The 13,358-nt window shown below is 55.6% G+C and overlaps 6 protein-coding genes across 8 annotated transcripts; 3 read left to right on the top strand and 3 right to left on the bottom strand.

The window, feature by feature from the left end:
- Nucleotides 1-378: 378 nt before the first annotated feature.
- Nucleotides 379-6,005, bottom strand: PPTG_02578 (arginine-tRNA ligase). 3 transcript variants are annotated; one of them, XM_008893705.1, is made up of 3 exons: nt 3,649-6,002; nt 3,313-3,494; nt 379-3,246 (listed from the first exon to the last, which is right to left on the bottom strand). In XM_008893705.1, the coding sequence occupies exons 1-2, from the start codon at nt 5,956-5,958 to the stop codon at nt 3,357-3,359; spliced, it is 2,448 nt and encodes an 815-aa protein (XP_008891953.1). In that variant the 5' UTR covers nt 5,959-6,002; the 3' UTR covers nt 379-3,246; nt 3,313-3,356. The 3 variants fall into 3 exon arrangements, with proteins under 3 accessions (XP_008891953.1, XP_008891952.1, XP_008891954.1); XM_008893704.1 differs by having other exon boundaries at nt 379-3,494; nt 3,649-6,005; XM_008893706.1 differs by having other exon boundaries at nt 3,158-5,958.
- Nucleotides 2,213-2,323, top strand: PPTG_20949 (hypothetical protein; the record flags this gene model as incomplete). The annotated part of the gene is made up of 1 exon (XM_008894376.1): nt 2,213-2,323. The coding sequence occupies one exon, from the start codon at nt 2,213-2,215 to the stop codon at nt 2,321-2,323; it is 111 nt and encodes a 36-aa protein (XP_008892624.1).
- Nucleotides 2,593-3,144, top strand: PPTG_02579 (hypothetical protein; the record flags this gene model as incomplete). Its single annotated transcript, XM_008893707.1, has 1 exon — nt 2,593-3,144. The coding sequence occupies one exon, from the start codon at nt 2,593-2,595 to the stop codon at nt 3,142-3,144; it is 552 nt and encodes a 183-aa protein (XP_008891955.1).
- A 142-nt stretch (nt 6,006-6,147) lies between the features above and the next one.
- Nucleotides 6,148-10,206, top strand: PPTG_02577 (hypothetical protein). The gene has a single exon (XM_008893703.1). The coding sequence runs from the start codon at nt 6,270-6,272 to the stop codon at nt 9,651-9,653; it is 3,384 nt and encodes a 1,127-aa protein (XP_008891951.1). The 5' UTR covers nt 6,148-6,269; the 3' UTR covers nt 9,654-10,206.
- Nucleotides 9,623-12,713, bottom strand: PPTG_02576 (hypothetical protein). The gene has a single exon (XM_008893702.1). It carries the CDS (start codon nt 12,665-12,667, stop codon nt 9,734-9,736), a length of 2,934 nt encoding a protein of 977 aa, XP_008891950.1. The 5' UTR covers nt 12,668-12,713; the 3' UTR covers nt 9,623-9,733.
- A 288-nt stretch (nt 12,714-13,001) lies between these two features.
- PPTG_20948 (hypothetical protein) lies at nt 13,002-13,319 on the bottom strand (the record flags this gene model as incomplete). The annotated part of the gene is made up of 1 exon (XM_008894375.1): nt 13,002-13,319. One exon carries the CDS (start codon nt 13,317-13,319, stop codon nt 13,002-13,004), a length of 318 nt encoding a protein of 105 aa, XP_008892623.1.
- Nucleotides 13,320-13,358: the final 39 nt, after the last annotated feature.

Genomic DNA, 13,358 nt, shown 5'->3' with positions numbered 1-13,358 from the left:
CTAACGGGGAACAGTTCCCTCGACGTGCCGTCTGCCTGCTCCTCGCTCGTATCGGCGCTTGCTGGCCATTCAACGCCTCGATTACCATGCTACAGATCGCTGGGCGGGTAGTAGCTCCTCTTCTCGGAGCGAGCAGTGCTCGTCGAGCACGAGGCCGCTGAGCTGGAAGAATCGTCGCGGAGGCAGCTGGGAGTCGCCTCCGACGCGACGGCGGCGCGCGGGATTTGCCGTGGAGAAACGCAGCGCCAGCTGATGGCTTCGCGTGGCGCTGGCGTGGTCGCGAATATGTAGTGAGCCTGTCGACAGCTTGCGAATTGCTAGAAAGGCTGGATAATTGCGCGGCGGAGGCAACTTAGTGAACTACTAGAGAGTACAACGCCTGCATTGCGTTAGGCCATGGAAAATTATACTTAGTAAACGAGTGTACAGGTATCTTGTTGAATTGGCGACCCCGCCCCGATCTTATTCGGTTCAACTTTCAACAACACGACGGCGATGGCTACAGTGGCAACTTGGCAACCACACGTCTCACGGCGGAGACATCTCTCGGAAGACAGAGACGGCGTGCGTCCAACTCAACTTGAGTCAAGATCGCTGCGCCGACGACTGCGACGCGATCCATGTAGCTAACTCGCCCCGCCGGGTTCGTAGGGCCTACGGTAGGTTAGACAGCAGACTTGCCGGTGGACCCTTTTATTTCGGCGTCGCGAGCTGAGTCTCAAGTAACGTCGCCATGTCGTTGGTGGCGCTTGGGCGCCGGTTGAACCGGCGTGCGTGCAAGCTGTTGCAGTTGGACGGTGGAACGCGGCGCTGTAGTACGCCAGCGGCTCCGTGCCTGTATTTTTGAGCTCGACGCGGCAACACCGCTCCGAGCGCTCTGAGCTCGTCGCGACCCCGTCGCTGGCATGCAGCAATACGACTGGATTCGAGCAACCGGTTGCTTGGCCGCTTGCCATCGAAATCGGAGCTCTACGAAGGCTCTGTTTTCTTTTGGTAGTCGCTTGGTCGTTACGCGCGCATGCAGCCAAGAGGATAGCCCCGCGCCGCGCGCCCACGAGTTTGGCGGCGGCTGCGAGGCGATCCAGGCAGCTGGAGTTGAGGCGGCGCACGCAGGACGGGGCAGGCGATCGACACAAGATTGCGCGTTGGATCGCTGCAAGCGACGAAGCGGCGGACAGCTCTCGTCAGCGCTGTGTCAGCGGCAAGGCCGAGCTGTTAGCGGCGGATTTTAGCTCGTGCATGTACAGAGTACAGCACACCGATCGGATCTTGCTGCCTGCCAGCAGAAGAAAAACGGCTCGCCGTGACGATTCGCGCGGTGGCTCCACCGTCAGCAAAATATACGCACGAGAATGTCTCGGGTGTGCGAGGCTCTGCTCTGGTCGCGCGTGCACCGATCGCGGCGAGAGCTCTCGCGAGCCTACACAACGCCTGCCCAGCTGGCGGCAACCTGTGGCTGCGGCGCCTGGCACCGCTTCGTTGTGTACGCGACTGAGCAACCGCGTCGATTAGCGACCTGGTCGGATCGGTATTGAAGAGAGCAGCTCCACCACCGGAGCGGCTCGGTGGAGTCGTGGCTCCGAGCTCCGAGTCAGAATACTGGCTGAGACTATCTGCTTCTCCAAAAGATGCTGGCCAACAACGGCCACCAGAAAGACGGACCTGAACCAGCTCTCTGAAGTTAGTAGAAGGATCTTTGAACTGTAACTGAAGCGAGAGCTCGAGTCTTGTCGCATGAGGGTCTTGACAGTCAAGTTGACAAGCATACAGTACTAGGCATACGGTGGCAACGGCCAAGATACACGTGGCATGTTTGCTGAATGCATTGGATCCTGGAGCCCCGCTACTAGCAGCGGTCGCCCATGGTACATTGGCCCGGAGCGCGTAGCCATTTGGGCGTGACGTCCACTTGCCGTGCCTGTCGCTCTCCGCGTTCGTGTTCTACGTACCTAGACACTTGAACCGAGGACAACGGCACAACGTCGAGCTTACGGCTGTGGAACCGATGGATTTTGCAGAGCTTCTGTGCAAGTCGCGAGCGGAGCTCGTGTGGCGGAGTGTCATGCAGCTAACTCTCTGTCAGATAGGCCTGTGTCGGAATCCTGCAGCAGGATCGTACGCCACGATCAGTTCAATTGCAGCGACCAGCGCAGCTTGTCGCGGGTGGCTACAGCCAACAGCAACAGCAGTGCATTGGTCTGTTGAACATCGAATGCCGGCGGCGGTCAGGCAGCGAAATCACGGCTCGCCGTTGCCGTCGCACAAACGTCGTCGTCCGTTCTGGAATCCATTCGACCTGCAACTGCTGATCTCCATTGATTAGCACGCGAAACTTAGCGGAGCCCGCCGAACTTCAATTTCTTGTCATCGCGCGAACAGGTACTCTACGCGCGGCGCCGAGTTCATGACGACGCACTTTCTGCGCCGAGCTCCTTCACCCACCTGCTCGCGAGCTGCACACCACCATCTCGTCTTCATTTCACAAGTTGCTTCAAAGCGCATCAGCAGCTCCGATCCACCACAACACTCGCTTACGGACTACGGCTACCAGTCCCATCAACCTCGACTAACTCAACCACAGCAACAAGCACCATGACCAGCACCAGCGCCGACTTCGAACTGTCCGAGCTGCAGAAGTACTATCACCTGCCACTGCGGGAAGCTGCGCGTCGCCTTGGCAGTTGCGAGGCCGTAGTCAAGCGCGTATGCCGCAGGAAGCAGATCCAGCGGTGGCCATACCGTCAGGTGTCGTCCAAGCTCATCAAGATCCAGCACCTATGCAAGTACATGGCGCACGTCTCGGATGCCGAGCAGAAGGCTCGCATCCAGCAGAAGATCAAGCAGCTCACACAGGAGTACCTGGAGCTTGTCGGCGGCCAGGTGCCGTCCGAGCTGCAGCTCACGCCGGCCGACGTGCCGACGTTGCCGCCGCCAAGCTACACGGCCAACGCCCCGATCGACCCCGCCGTGCTGGCCGCTGCTTCTGACGATGACGCGGGCCAAGAGGAGGAGGACGAAGACATGGACGACTCGTCCGAATCGTCTGGCGGACGGCGGTTGTCGGCCTACTCGCTGCGCTTTATCCTGTCCGACTGCACCGTGCTCGAGACCGACACGGGTCTCCAGTACAGCACCACCGCATAGATCTCGCCGGGCCCGGCGTCACGATGTAATTTTGCCTGCATGTTTCAACAACTACGACCATCACCCAACTCTGCATGTTATATAGACGATCACCAGCAAGTCCTGGAGAAATGCCCGCAAGTTAGAATTTTCCTAATCAAATATTGAGCTTCATTTTCGAGCATTCACCTCGCCGTTGATGCCGTTGTACTGAGAGCCGAACGAACCACGCCTTAAATCTGGTCTAGCGGGTCGATTCCCAGCAGTGAGAAGCACGTCTTCATGACCTTAAGAGTGGCATCGCACAGTAGCAGACGGCTGTTCTGCTCTTCGCTACCAAGTACACGGCAAGCGGTGACGAACGTCTGCACCTTCTCCGAGATCGTGTTAAATCTGGTCTAGCGGGTCGATTCCCAGCAGTGAGAAGCACGTCTTCATGACCTTAAGAGTGGCATCGCACAGTAGCAGACGGCTGTTCTGCTCTTCGCTACCAAGTACACGGCAAGCGGTGACGAACGTCTGCACCTTCTCCGAGATCGTGTACAGGTAGCTGCACAGTCGGTTGGAGCTCAGGTCCTTGTTGATAAACACGATCACGTCCTGCAGCTGCAGCAGCTCGATGACCAGAGCCTGTTCCGTTGGGTGCTCGGGCTTGAGCACGTTTCCCTCCTTCTGCTGCTGTGCCACGAGCGCAGCCATGTCCACGCCCGACTTGCGGATAATTGACGACAGACGGGCGTACGCAAACATGAGATACACAGCCGTGTCACCGTTGGTGGACAGCATGCGGTCGAAGCTGAAGATGTAGTTGGACGTCGGGCTCTGACGCAGGTCGAAGTACTTGACGGCGCCGTAGCCGAGTTTCTCGGCGGCAGCATCCACCTGGTCCATGGGCAGCGACGTCTGTCCTGCCTCAATACGCTCAACCAGCTGCGCCTTCATGCGCACCTTTGCCTCGTCCAGCAGCTCTACCAGACGCACGGTCTCGCCCGAGCGCGTCTTAAAGCGCTTGCCGGACTCGTCGTTCACCGTGCCGAAGCCCACGTGATCCGCGCGCTGCTTGGTCGGGTCGTAAATGCCCGACATGCGGCCCACCTCGAACAGCAAACCGAAGTGATCCTTCTGCGTGTAGTCCGTGTAGTAGATAACGCGGTCGGCCTTCATCTCGTGCAGACGGTACCACAGAGCAGCAATGTCGGTCGTGTCGTACAGGTAGGAGCCGTCACTCTTTACCAGCATAAACGGCTGCTTGAACGCCTTGGTAAACACCACTTCGGCGCCGTTGCTCATTTCCACGATGCCCTTGGCACGCAGCTTGTCCAGGACGTCCGGGATGATGGGGTTGTAGAACGACTCGCCCATTTCATTAAGCGACACGCCCAGACGGTCGTACACCTTCTGGAACTCACGACGACTGATCTCACACAGCGTCTCCCACACCTTACGGGAGTTTTCGTCACCGGACTGCAATAGCACCACCTGGGCCTTGGATCGCTCATGGAAGTCCGCGTCGGCGTCAAAACGCTCCTTGGCGGCCTTGTACAGCTTGGTCAGGTCCGTCACGTTGGGCATTTCCGTCTCCCAGGTAGGGTATGTCTCTGTGAGATGGCAGATCAGCATGCCGAACTGGGTGCCCCAGTCACCGACGTGGTTAATACGCTTGACGTCGTAGCCCTGGAACTCGAGGATACGGGACATGGTGTCACCGATGATCGTGGAACGCAGGTGGCCCACGTGCATGTCCTTGGCGATGTTGGGCGAAGAGAAGTCGACGACGATCGTCTGCTTCTTCTGCGGGGCCGGCTGCACGCCGTTGGCCAGCACGTTCTGAAGGCGCGCGGCCACAAACTCCTTAGTCAGAAAAGCGTTGATGAAGCCCGCGCCAGCAACGGTCAGGCGGTCCAGCACACGCGTCTCGGGCATGGCCGCGATAATAGTGTTGGCCACGTCACGGGGCGAGCGGGCCGCGTTGGGCGTACCCTTGAGCGCCGTGAAGATGGACATGGCCGAGTTGCACTGGTAGTCGCCGAACTTGGCGTTCTTGACGTTGGTACGCGTCACTTCGACAGGCGGGACGTCCAGGCCAGGGTATGCAGCCTTAATAGCAGCATCAAAAAGGGACTCGACCACCTCCAGGATATTGTGGTAGGTCAGGCCCTGCTCGAGCTTCTCGTCCAGCTTGAACGTGGAGCGCTTGACGTCCTTTACGGCAGTGGCCGGGGCACCGGAGGCGGCACCGGGGGCGCTCTTGCCGTTCTTAGCAGCCTTTCCGGCGTTCTTCATGCTGGCCACGCCCTTGGCCACGTCGTCTCGGGCGAAGAGCTGGGCCACGTACTTACGGAAAGTTTGTAAGATAGCGGCTTCGTCCTTCTCCTCCTTGACAACCTTGAAGGCAGCGCGCAGCGTGACACCAGCCACGACGTCGGTCAATGAGAGCTCCGAGCCGAAGAGGAACTGCAGGTCGCCGCTGTTCTTGGGCCGCGCCTCCTCCTTGGCCTCAAGCATAGCAGCCAGTTGGCCGGCCAGCTCGCCGTTCTTGTTGCTAGTGGCCTTGGCCACGCGCAGCCATGGGGCCAGCGTGTTGGCCTCCCACTCGATCCACTCGTCCACGGCCAGATCATCGCTCTGTAACTGGCCAGCGTTGGCGGCCACGAAGCGGCACACGGCGTTGGCCGAGAAAAGCAATTCAGCGTCAGGCTTCACGGCTAGTTGCGGGCCGCAGCTTGAGTATTTCTTGTCCGCAGCGCCAATGGAGAATTCAGTGCCAGTGAGAGAAAACGCTAGGAAGCACTTGAGCTCCTCGTCGCCCGGCTTCTTGCCGATCAGGAGCTGCATCGTAGGAGGAAATGGAAGGGGTCTAGCGTCTATCAGTGCTTTTGGCCTAATGACGTTCGTGATGGATGGATGAGGGCTGGAAAAAATGTACCGAGGAATGGGTACATTAGCGTGCACCACAAGAAAGATCGTATGCCCGCAGAATTAAATGAGCTTCCTTGCATTTCCCAGGCTGCTGCAACCTGAGCTCGAAGTCGCTGCTACACGTTATTATGCCATAGGCGTCTAATGGAAGCGCGATACCAGTGGCAACACCAGGCATATATCGCTAGACGAACGGTGCTTTAACTTCACATGTCATGTACTACTAGATGATGTGCGCCACACTAATTGTTGTCCGGATAACTGCTTCATCCGGATACCGTGTGAGTGGTTCCCTCACTTTACTATCGCCGAATCCGATGGCAGGACGCTCCTCTTCCAGCGGCGACGGCGCGCGGCGCAGCGCGGCGGTGCAGCGTCTGATCGATAGTGCAGACCAGTCGCTGAGTCTATTGGCGTCTCTAGGTGACGCACCCGCACCTGGACCACCGCGTAGTACGGGCTTCGGCGCCGAAAGCGCAATTCCCATGAGTACAGAGACCTTCCATTTCTCGTCAACCTCAGGATCCTACGACGACATGGAGGGCGAGGGAGATGAATCGAAGGTGTCAGCAAACGATGACGCGCGTCTATTAGAGCCTGTAGTCAGTACATCAGTGCGCCACGGCCTTTTACACGTCAAGGGCGTGTTCCCAGACCAATCTACAGAGTTCGTGGACGTGGATCCTCAACTTACGACCGTCGGAGATCTCAAGCGTGCACTATGCGAGCGACGTGACACTGTACGGGATCTAGGCTTCTCAGCGAGAGATGCACGCGTCATGTTCGGCGGACAGATCGTAGAGGACGCGTGGCTTGTGGTGGACTGTGGCATGGGCTTCGAAGGAGCCATCCACATCGTCAGGGCAGCTGCAATTGGAGACAGCTTCCTTAGCAGAGGCGGTGACCTATTCAGTGGCAAGAAAACGCAGCAAACAGACCCTAAACTGTCCATTTCGTCCATCTCGTCGGTGTATGCACAGCCTCAAGGTCCGTCACTGGCGATGGATCAGTTGGCTACATCCAATGATCACGTTATGACCCAATTGGCTACATTCAATAAGTCACTGTCGCTCAGTACAGTCCCGTCAGCTAGAGGAGACTTGTTCTCGCGTCATGTTCGACCGGAAGAAGCTTCTTTTGCCGAGATGGCGGCCGACTTTTACGAAAACCTGAAGGACGTGGAAGATTCGGATTTATACTGCGAGAAACTGCTGAGTGGATACATCGGAGTGCTGCAAAACAGACTGGAGAAAATGGAGGCTTCACTTGCAGGCACCAGCAAAGCACGGGCGCCGACGTTGGCACAAAAGCGACTTCAGAACGATATCAAGGAGCTGAGAGATGAACGCAATACATGGAGACTGCTGTTTGAGCTGCGGCGAGTGTGCCACATGAACAAAGACATAGCAGACGGTGAGGACACGCTAATGATGCTCGGCGCTGAGACGGAGGAGCTACGGTTCGAGATGCTGGAGGACGACGCCGTGCGGCTACTGGAAACGCGTAACGAGGCATTCAAGATCCAGAAAGCGGTGAAGGCGTGGCTGGAGAGTATGGCACTGGAGAGCACGATTAAGCTTAGTGAGAAACGTGACGCTAGTGGGTCCCGTACACTGAGAATGATGAAGAAACAGGTTTTTGCAGGAGACGTTCAGATGGATCCTGATGCTGTTGTGCGTGACGGAGACGCTCACATTTTGCCCGATGACTTGGAGGATGAAGCTGAGCTGATGAAGGCTCTCTGGCTGTACGTGCGTGCTGGACGGATGGACGATGCCATTGATCTGTGTATCCGCTTGGGTCAGTCGTGGAGAGCGGCGAGTCTTTCGGGAGGCAATCCTGCTGGCGCTAGTGAGACCAATGAGCGTCAAGATTTGTCGTTGGAGCGATGGGGAAATCCGTTCCGTGCACTGTGGAAAACAATGTGCTGGCGCTTGTCCGAGCAGAATGCGAACGGAAAGCTCTCCAAGAGCAACAGCTTACTTGCGAAACAGTATGAGGAGCTTATTTACGCTGCGTTAAGTGGCAACATTCAGGTGATTACGAAGAGCTCACTATGCGAGAGTTGGGAGGACCACTGCTGGGCGTATCTCCAGGGAATTACGGAGCAGCAACTGGATGAAATTTTGTACAAACTACTGAAGGTGAAGACTCAGTCGTCGCAGTTGATCGTTGGCAACAATGTCCACTACTTACGTCACTATTCGAGCTTGCTTGACAAGACCAAATACCTTAAACGTTACCAAGTGGATCTGGACACACTGTTCGATGAGCTACGTGGAAGCCAAAGCGAGCTGGTGCGAATGCAAGCGAACCAACCACACCGTCAGATTCAGTCCAAGTTGGTGACGGCCAAGTTCCAGTTCATCGTGTCGAGTATCTTGGACACAGTACTATTCAACCCGGAGGATGACTCGTACAACTGGGATCTGCAGCTCAACTCTACGGTGCAGGCCGACGAGACTTCGTCTCTGTTCCTGCGCTTTGCAGCCCACTTTATCATGTTCGCTAACTTCACTGGCGAGCATTTCGACGAACAGGCAGGCCACATGATCCTCAAGTTGTATATCCGGCATCTAGTGAAGCATCGGCAGTTGCAGTTCGTGCCAGTCTACGCCTCTCGACTCCCTACAAACGGTGCTATCGAGATCTACGTGCAGATGCTGTCCACAGTCGAGGACAGTTTAGAACGCGAGCTGTGCATCAAGAGGATCCTGGAATACGCTGGCATGGAGGTTCTCTCAATAGTGCTGCAGTCTGTGGTGGAACGTCTGTGCGAAGAGTATCGGTTGGTAGCGCAGGATCAACAGAAGGGCCAGCCTGTGTCTTCCGACATGCCCACAACAGAGATCGACAGGAGGCGGATCCGGACCATCGAGTTTCTATGCTTCTACCCTCAACATCGCGCAGAGGCATTGGTCCGTGCCAATTTACTTACGCGGCAATTTCTTCTCGAGGGCAAGTTTGCTGCTGTAAAGGAGCTCGTTGAAGAGAGCTTACCGGAGGACTCTATCGGTGTTATGGACTTGAATCGCGACTCACAGGTGCTGTGTGAGAACGACGAGATTGAACGAGCTATGCGCGAGTTCCTGTGCTGGCGCGCTTATATTCAGGCCTGTGCGCAGTACGATCTGTGGAGAAACTGCATCAACAGTCCTGGTGCAGAGACGCTGTCTCTATATAGCGAGGAGAAAGAATACCTGGCAGATCTCATGTTCCATGTGTCACGGTCGGCTGCAGCGACGCTAGAGGTGTTGCACTTTGAAAATGGATGGCTCTTGGGTTGCTCTAACGATGCTGCAGAGGATGCTGCTATCCGGGGGCGATGCTTGCCGGCGCTGGTGTTCAACCTGCACTTTATCCAACTTGAATCAGCCAAGACAATCATGCGCTTGAACCACTACCCAGAGGATGCCAAGACAGAGCTGGCACGACCGCTACTTGAGAAGTCTATCGAGGTCGCTGACGTTGTGGCCGACGAACACTACGCTGTCTATCAAGCACTAGACCAGGATCAGTGCCGGGACCTGCTTCATGGCTTCCGTGAGAGTGCTGTGTCGCTGGCGTTCGTTGAAAGTATGCAGCTTTCTCCAGAGTCAGATCAAGATTAACCTGTGACAATTAGAGAGTTAAAGGCATCTGCGGACGCAATAGCACGATTCTAACGCATGTCTCTTTTTGTTTGAACCACTTACTGACGCAGCACTGGAGCAGCAGTCTTGGAAAACGCTCCACCGGAGTTGATGGCGCCAACAAGGTACTCTTCATACAGTGTGCTTTTGCTGTCCACATAGGCTTCCAGCATCGTGTGAGGGACTCGCCATGCTCGTGGGTATGGCATTCCGTGCTGGTTCCATGTCCACGCGTGCTTGTCCAGGTTGTCTCCGTTGTTTTTCTTGACTAATAGCACAGATTCAACGCCAAATTCAGGTGTAGCAGCCTCCAGTCTAACGTCGTACGCGCCGTCGTCAACTAGGACACGAGCATCCGGTGTGAACAGCGTCGCGCTGTTGATACTGACGCCAATTACTCCTGTAAGATCAGTCAGGATGCTGTCAGTGTAAGTTCCTTGTACTCGAATGACGCTGGTGTCTGCTGGTGGCATGAAGAAGCGTAGATTGGATTCACGGTAGGCTCCAAACCACGACGAACAGCGCAGAGTTGTGTGGAAACAGACTCCATCAATGACCGTGTAGGGATCGTCGGCACTGGCAGGACGGAAGCTCACGTCGATCTGCAAAACTTTTTCTCCAGGTCTCAGCGGAACGCAATGCACTTGATACGAAGTGCCGACTGTGAGGAGAGTTGAGTGAAGTTGGGTGACCAATTCATCAAACATTTCCACGCTGTCGAAGGACTGCACCGACGTCACGGAGCCGTTCTGGACAGCAATTAAAATTCCAAGTGGTGGCTTTGGAGGATCTGCGATCTGGTTCGAGACTGGGACAGTTCTCATAACCCAGAACTTCCGTGTTTTCGGTTGATCCTCCATTTCCCGGACAGGTTCTTGGTGCTGTGTCTGTAGGCATGTTGCTGCGGCATCAGCACAGTAAAGAGCTCCGACCGAGCCGACGTATTGTTTGCCGCGGATTCCATGCAACCCGCAGATGTGATGTCCTGCTGGGCCCTCCATAACTGTGTGATTTGGTCCTCTGCCCCCACCGAACCAAGGGCTAGCACGTAGAGTTGTCGTGAACCGGATGCAGTCAACCCAGTGGCCGCTGAACACCTCAAGCTTGATCAGCTTCTCACCTGGACAAAGCTGAAAGACATGCTCGTTTGAGCGGTAGAACCTTGGATCTCTTGAATTCGACACAGCTTCCTCCGGAGTTAACAGCTTAACACCCTCGACAAATCTTCCACATTGAACGACGACAGCCCCGATCTCGGTGAGAGTGATCGAAAACGGCGTCTTGGGATTGCCTTCTAGTGCTTTTCCAGCTGGAGGAAACGATAGAACTCTGTTGGTAGTTCCGTTAGACTCCAGGGACAGAGGACGGGAGGATACAGAGGAAGTAGGCAGACAGCGAACACCAAGTCTACCAACATGGGAATCACCTCTGGAGCCAATGAACGAGCTCACGTGCCACCCTTCAGCAGGCTTTAGTGCGTGCAAATTACCACCCGTCCCGCCATACCAACGTGATGAGCGTAAGTTCGTGTGCAGCTGGAGTCCATCGATCCAAGCCATAGCACGGACATCCACACGAGTGATATACTCTCCGTCAGCAAGAATAAACCAGTGTTTGGAACCAGCAGCACGCAGTGGTTCAGTGCGCTCAGCTTCAGCCACTTGAGCACGTGTCAGAGTCTCAAAGTGATCGATGTACTTATCAGCATCAATCATGACGGCACCCAGTTCATCGTCCACCGAAGACGATAATGTCTTCTCAGGAAGGTCGATTTGCGTGCCATTGTATGTGCCGTGGCCTACTGGTCCAAGTACCGAGCTTCCCCAGTCCACGGTAGGTCCTACGAGCGACGGCTTGGCGTATCCTGAGATCCATGGAGAGTGTCGAAGCAGCTGAGCTGAAGCAGAGTTCCAGTGTGCTCCTCCTCGACTGGTAACTTCACGAACAACGGTGTGGTTTAAATCCAGCCAACCTTGAGCAGTAGATCGACGGAAACTCTGCTGCGACGAGCGTGGATCAGCTGCGTACACACACAACAGTCGGTTCATATCATCAAACCCACGCGCCATGATGCCGCTCGTGGCGTGTCCAAGTCCAAATGTATGACCAATTTCATGCAACATGGCTCCGATTCCAGTGGAGAAATTGGCCCAGAAGGTGCCTCTGTAGCAGCTATCGTCCAACAGATAGCGCGTATCAATCCTCGTGTTATTCAAACAGCACAACGATAATTCACCAAGATGCGAAGGCCACGTGTGCAGTCCACAAGACCCAAACACTCCAACTTTTCCTCCTCCAAGTGCTGTATGTCCCTCAGCTTTCCTTGCCTCTCGATTGTATCTCGAGCACCCCAGCACTACTGCATGTTTAAAATCCAATTCTGGATGGTCGTCCCATCCAGCGGCTTCGATGTCCTGTTGAACCAGCTTAATGAGCTTCTGACCGTCCACCGATCGTGCATGAGCGTTGGTGAATCTGCACCGCAGCAGCGTCACGTCTGGCAGGCCATCGGGTGCAAATTGCATAGCGAACGTCAGTCGTGGCAAACCTGCTGCGTGCATCAACTCGGCTGCTGCCATTTGCAATATCAACGCATTGAATCGGATCTTTGCAATTGCTACAGTGTCGGAATTGTCGACACCAAGAGGAGCGTCGAATCCGTCGCGAGTGTCTGCGTCCGAGCAGATTTGATAGTGAAATTTGACCACAAATCGAGTAACACGGGGTCGGTACTCGACGCAAAAGATGCGGCGAGCGATGCCACTGAGTTGTAGAGTGATGGCGAATTTGCCAGACGATGGGAGCAGAACGAACGCCTTGAAGTGGCCCGTGGGGGAGATTGGCCAGAGACAAGGGCGCAAGTCGTCCAGACGAGCGTCCAGGAAGAGGTTGGCACTAGGATGCAGGTCGGTGATGCGACCTTGGAGCAAAACTAACGGGTACGAGAGCACCTCGTCCTCCTGGAGGTTGTCTACGATGATCGAGGCTGGCATCGGAGGAAGGTTTGATTTGCTCTTAAAAGTTCCGGACGATTTACAGAACTTAAAATCCAAATCTGATTGGCTCTCCTGGTAAAGTACGACGAAAACTAGTCAATGATTGGCTGAAAAGCCAAGTTGGTTGAAGAAGACAACAAAACCTGCACGAAGCTTCGCCCCCTCCTCAAGTGATCCTGAAATCTTCAGAGTCACTTGAAGTTAGGGTTGTTATTTAGGAGTTTAAGTAGAATTAAGAAAGTTTTGGCGGCTTTTTTTAAGAGTTAATTGAAGCGAAATAAAATACCTTCCCTCTGAAATATTTCCGGGACCTCTTCGCGTTTTTACAAAACTAGACAAGCTGGCATCGTGGCCAAGACGCTGTTGGCAAACGATCGCCGAGGACCGGCGCATGGACCGCCGCATCTGGAAGAAGGTCAAGTCGCGCGAGCAGGTTCACGTGTACCGGACGCGGCGGTCCGGCAGCAAGAAGCGCGACAGTCTGCACGAGAAGGAGCCCAGCCGACCGCGATGACTGTCCAACAACGCCGCGGAGCAGCACCAGCGCGACGCCATCTACCTGACGACCTGCTGCCTTCGTCGACGGTGCCGAGGACGAGCTGCACGAGCTCAGCCACAGCACACACAGCTCGACGAGCGAGTTCGCCATCGTATGACACGAGGAGGAAAAGCTCCTGTCGCTGTCAAA

Source organism: Phytophthora parasitica (genome assembly GCF_000247585.1).
Source record: "Phytophthora parasitica INRA-310 unplaced genomic scaffold supercont2.2, whole genome shotgun sequence".
Classification (NCBI taxonomy): domain Eukaryota; phylum Oomycota; class Peronosporomycetes; order Peronosporales; family Peronosporaceae; genus Phytophthora; species Phytophthora nicotianae.
The sequence above is the reverse complement of the archived record's forward strand: the minus strand, read 5'-3'. Positions and strand labels throughout refer to the sequence as shown.

Bases quoted from the DNA above. Each gene is read 5' to 3' on its own strand.
- PPTG_02577 (XM_008893703.1), top strand. From the start codon at position 6,270: ATGATGTGCGCCACACTAATTGTTGTCCGGATAACTGCTTCATCCGGA.
- PPTG_02576 (XM_008893702.1), bottom strand. From the start codon at position 12,667: ATGCCAGCCTCGATCATCGTAGACAACCTCCAGGAGGACGAGGTGCTC.
- PPTG_02578 (XM_008893704.1), bottom strand. From the start codon at position 5,958: ATGCAGCTCCTGATCGGCAAGAAGCCGGGCGACGAGGAGCTCAAGTGC. The intron at 3,495-3,648 runs GTGCAGACGTTC...ATCTCGGAGAAG, and splicing joins TGTACACGATCTCGGAGAAG to GTGCAGACGTTCGTCACCGC.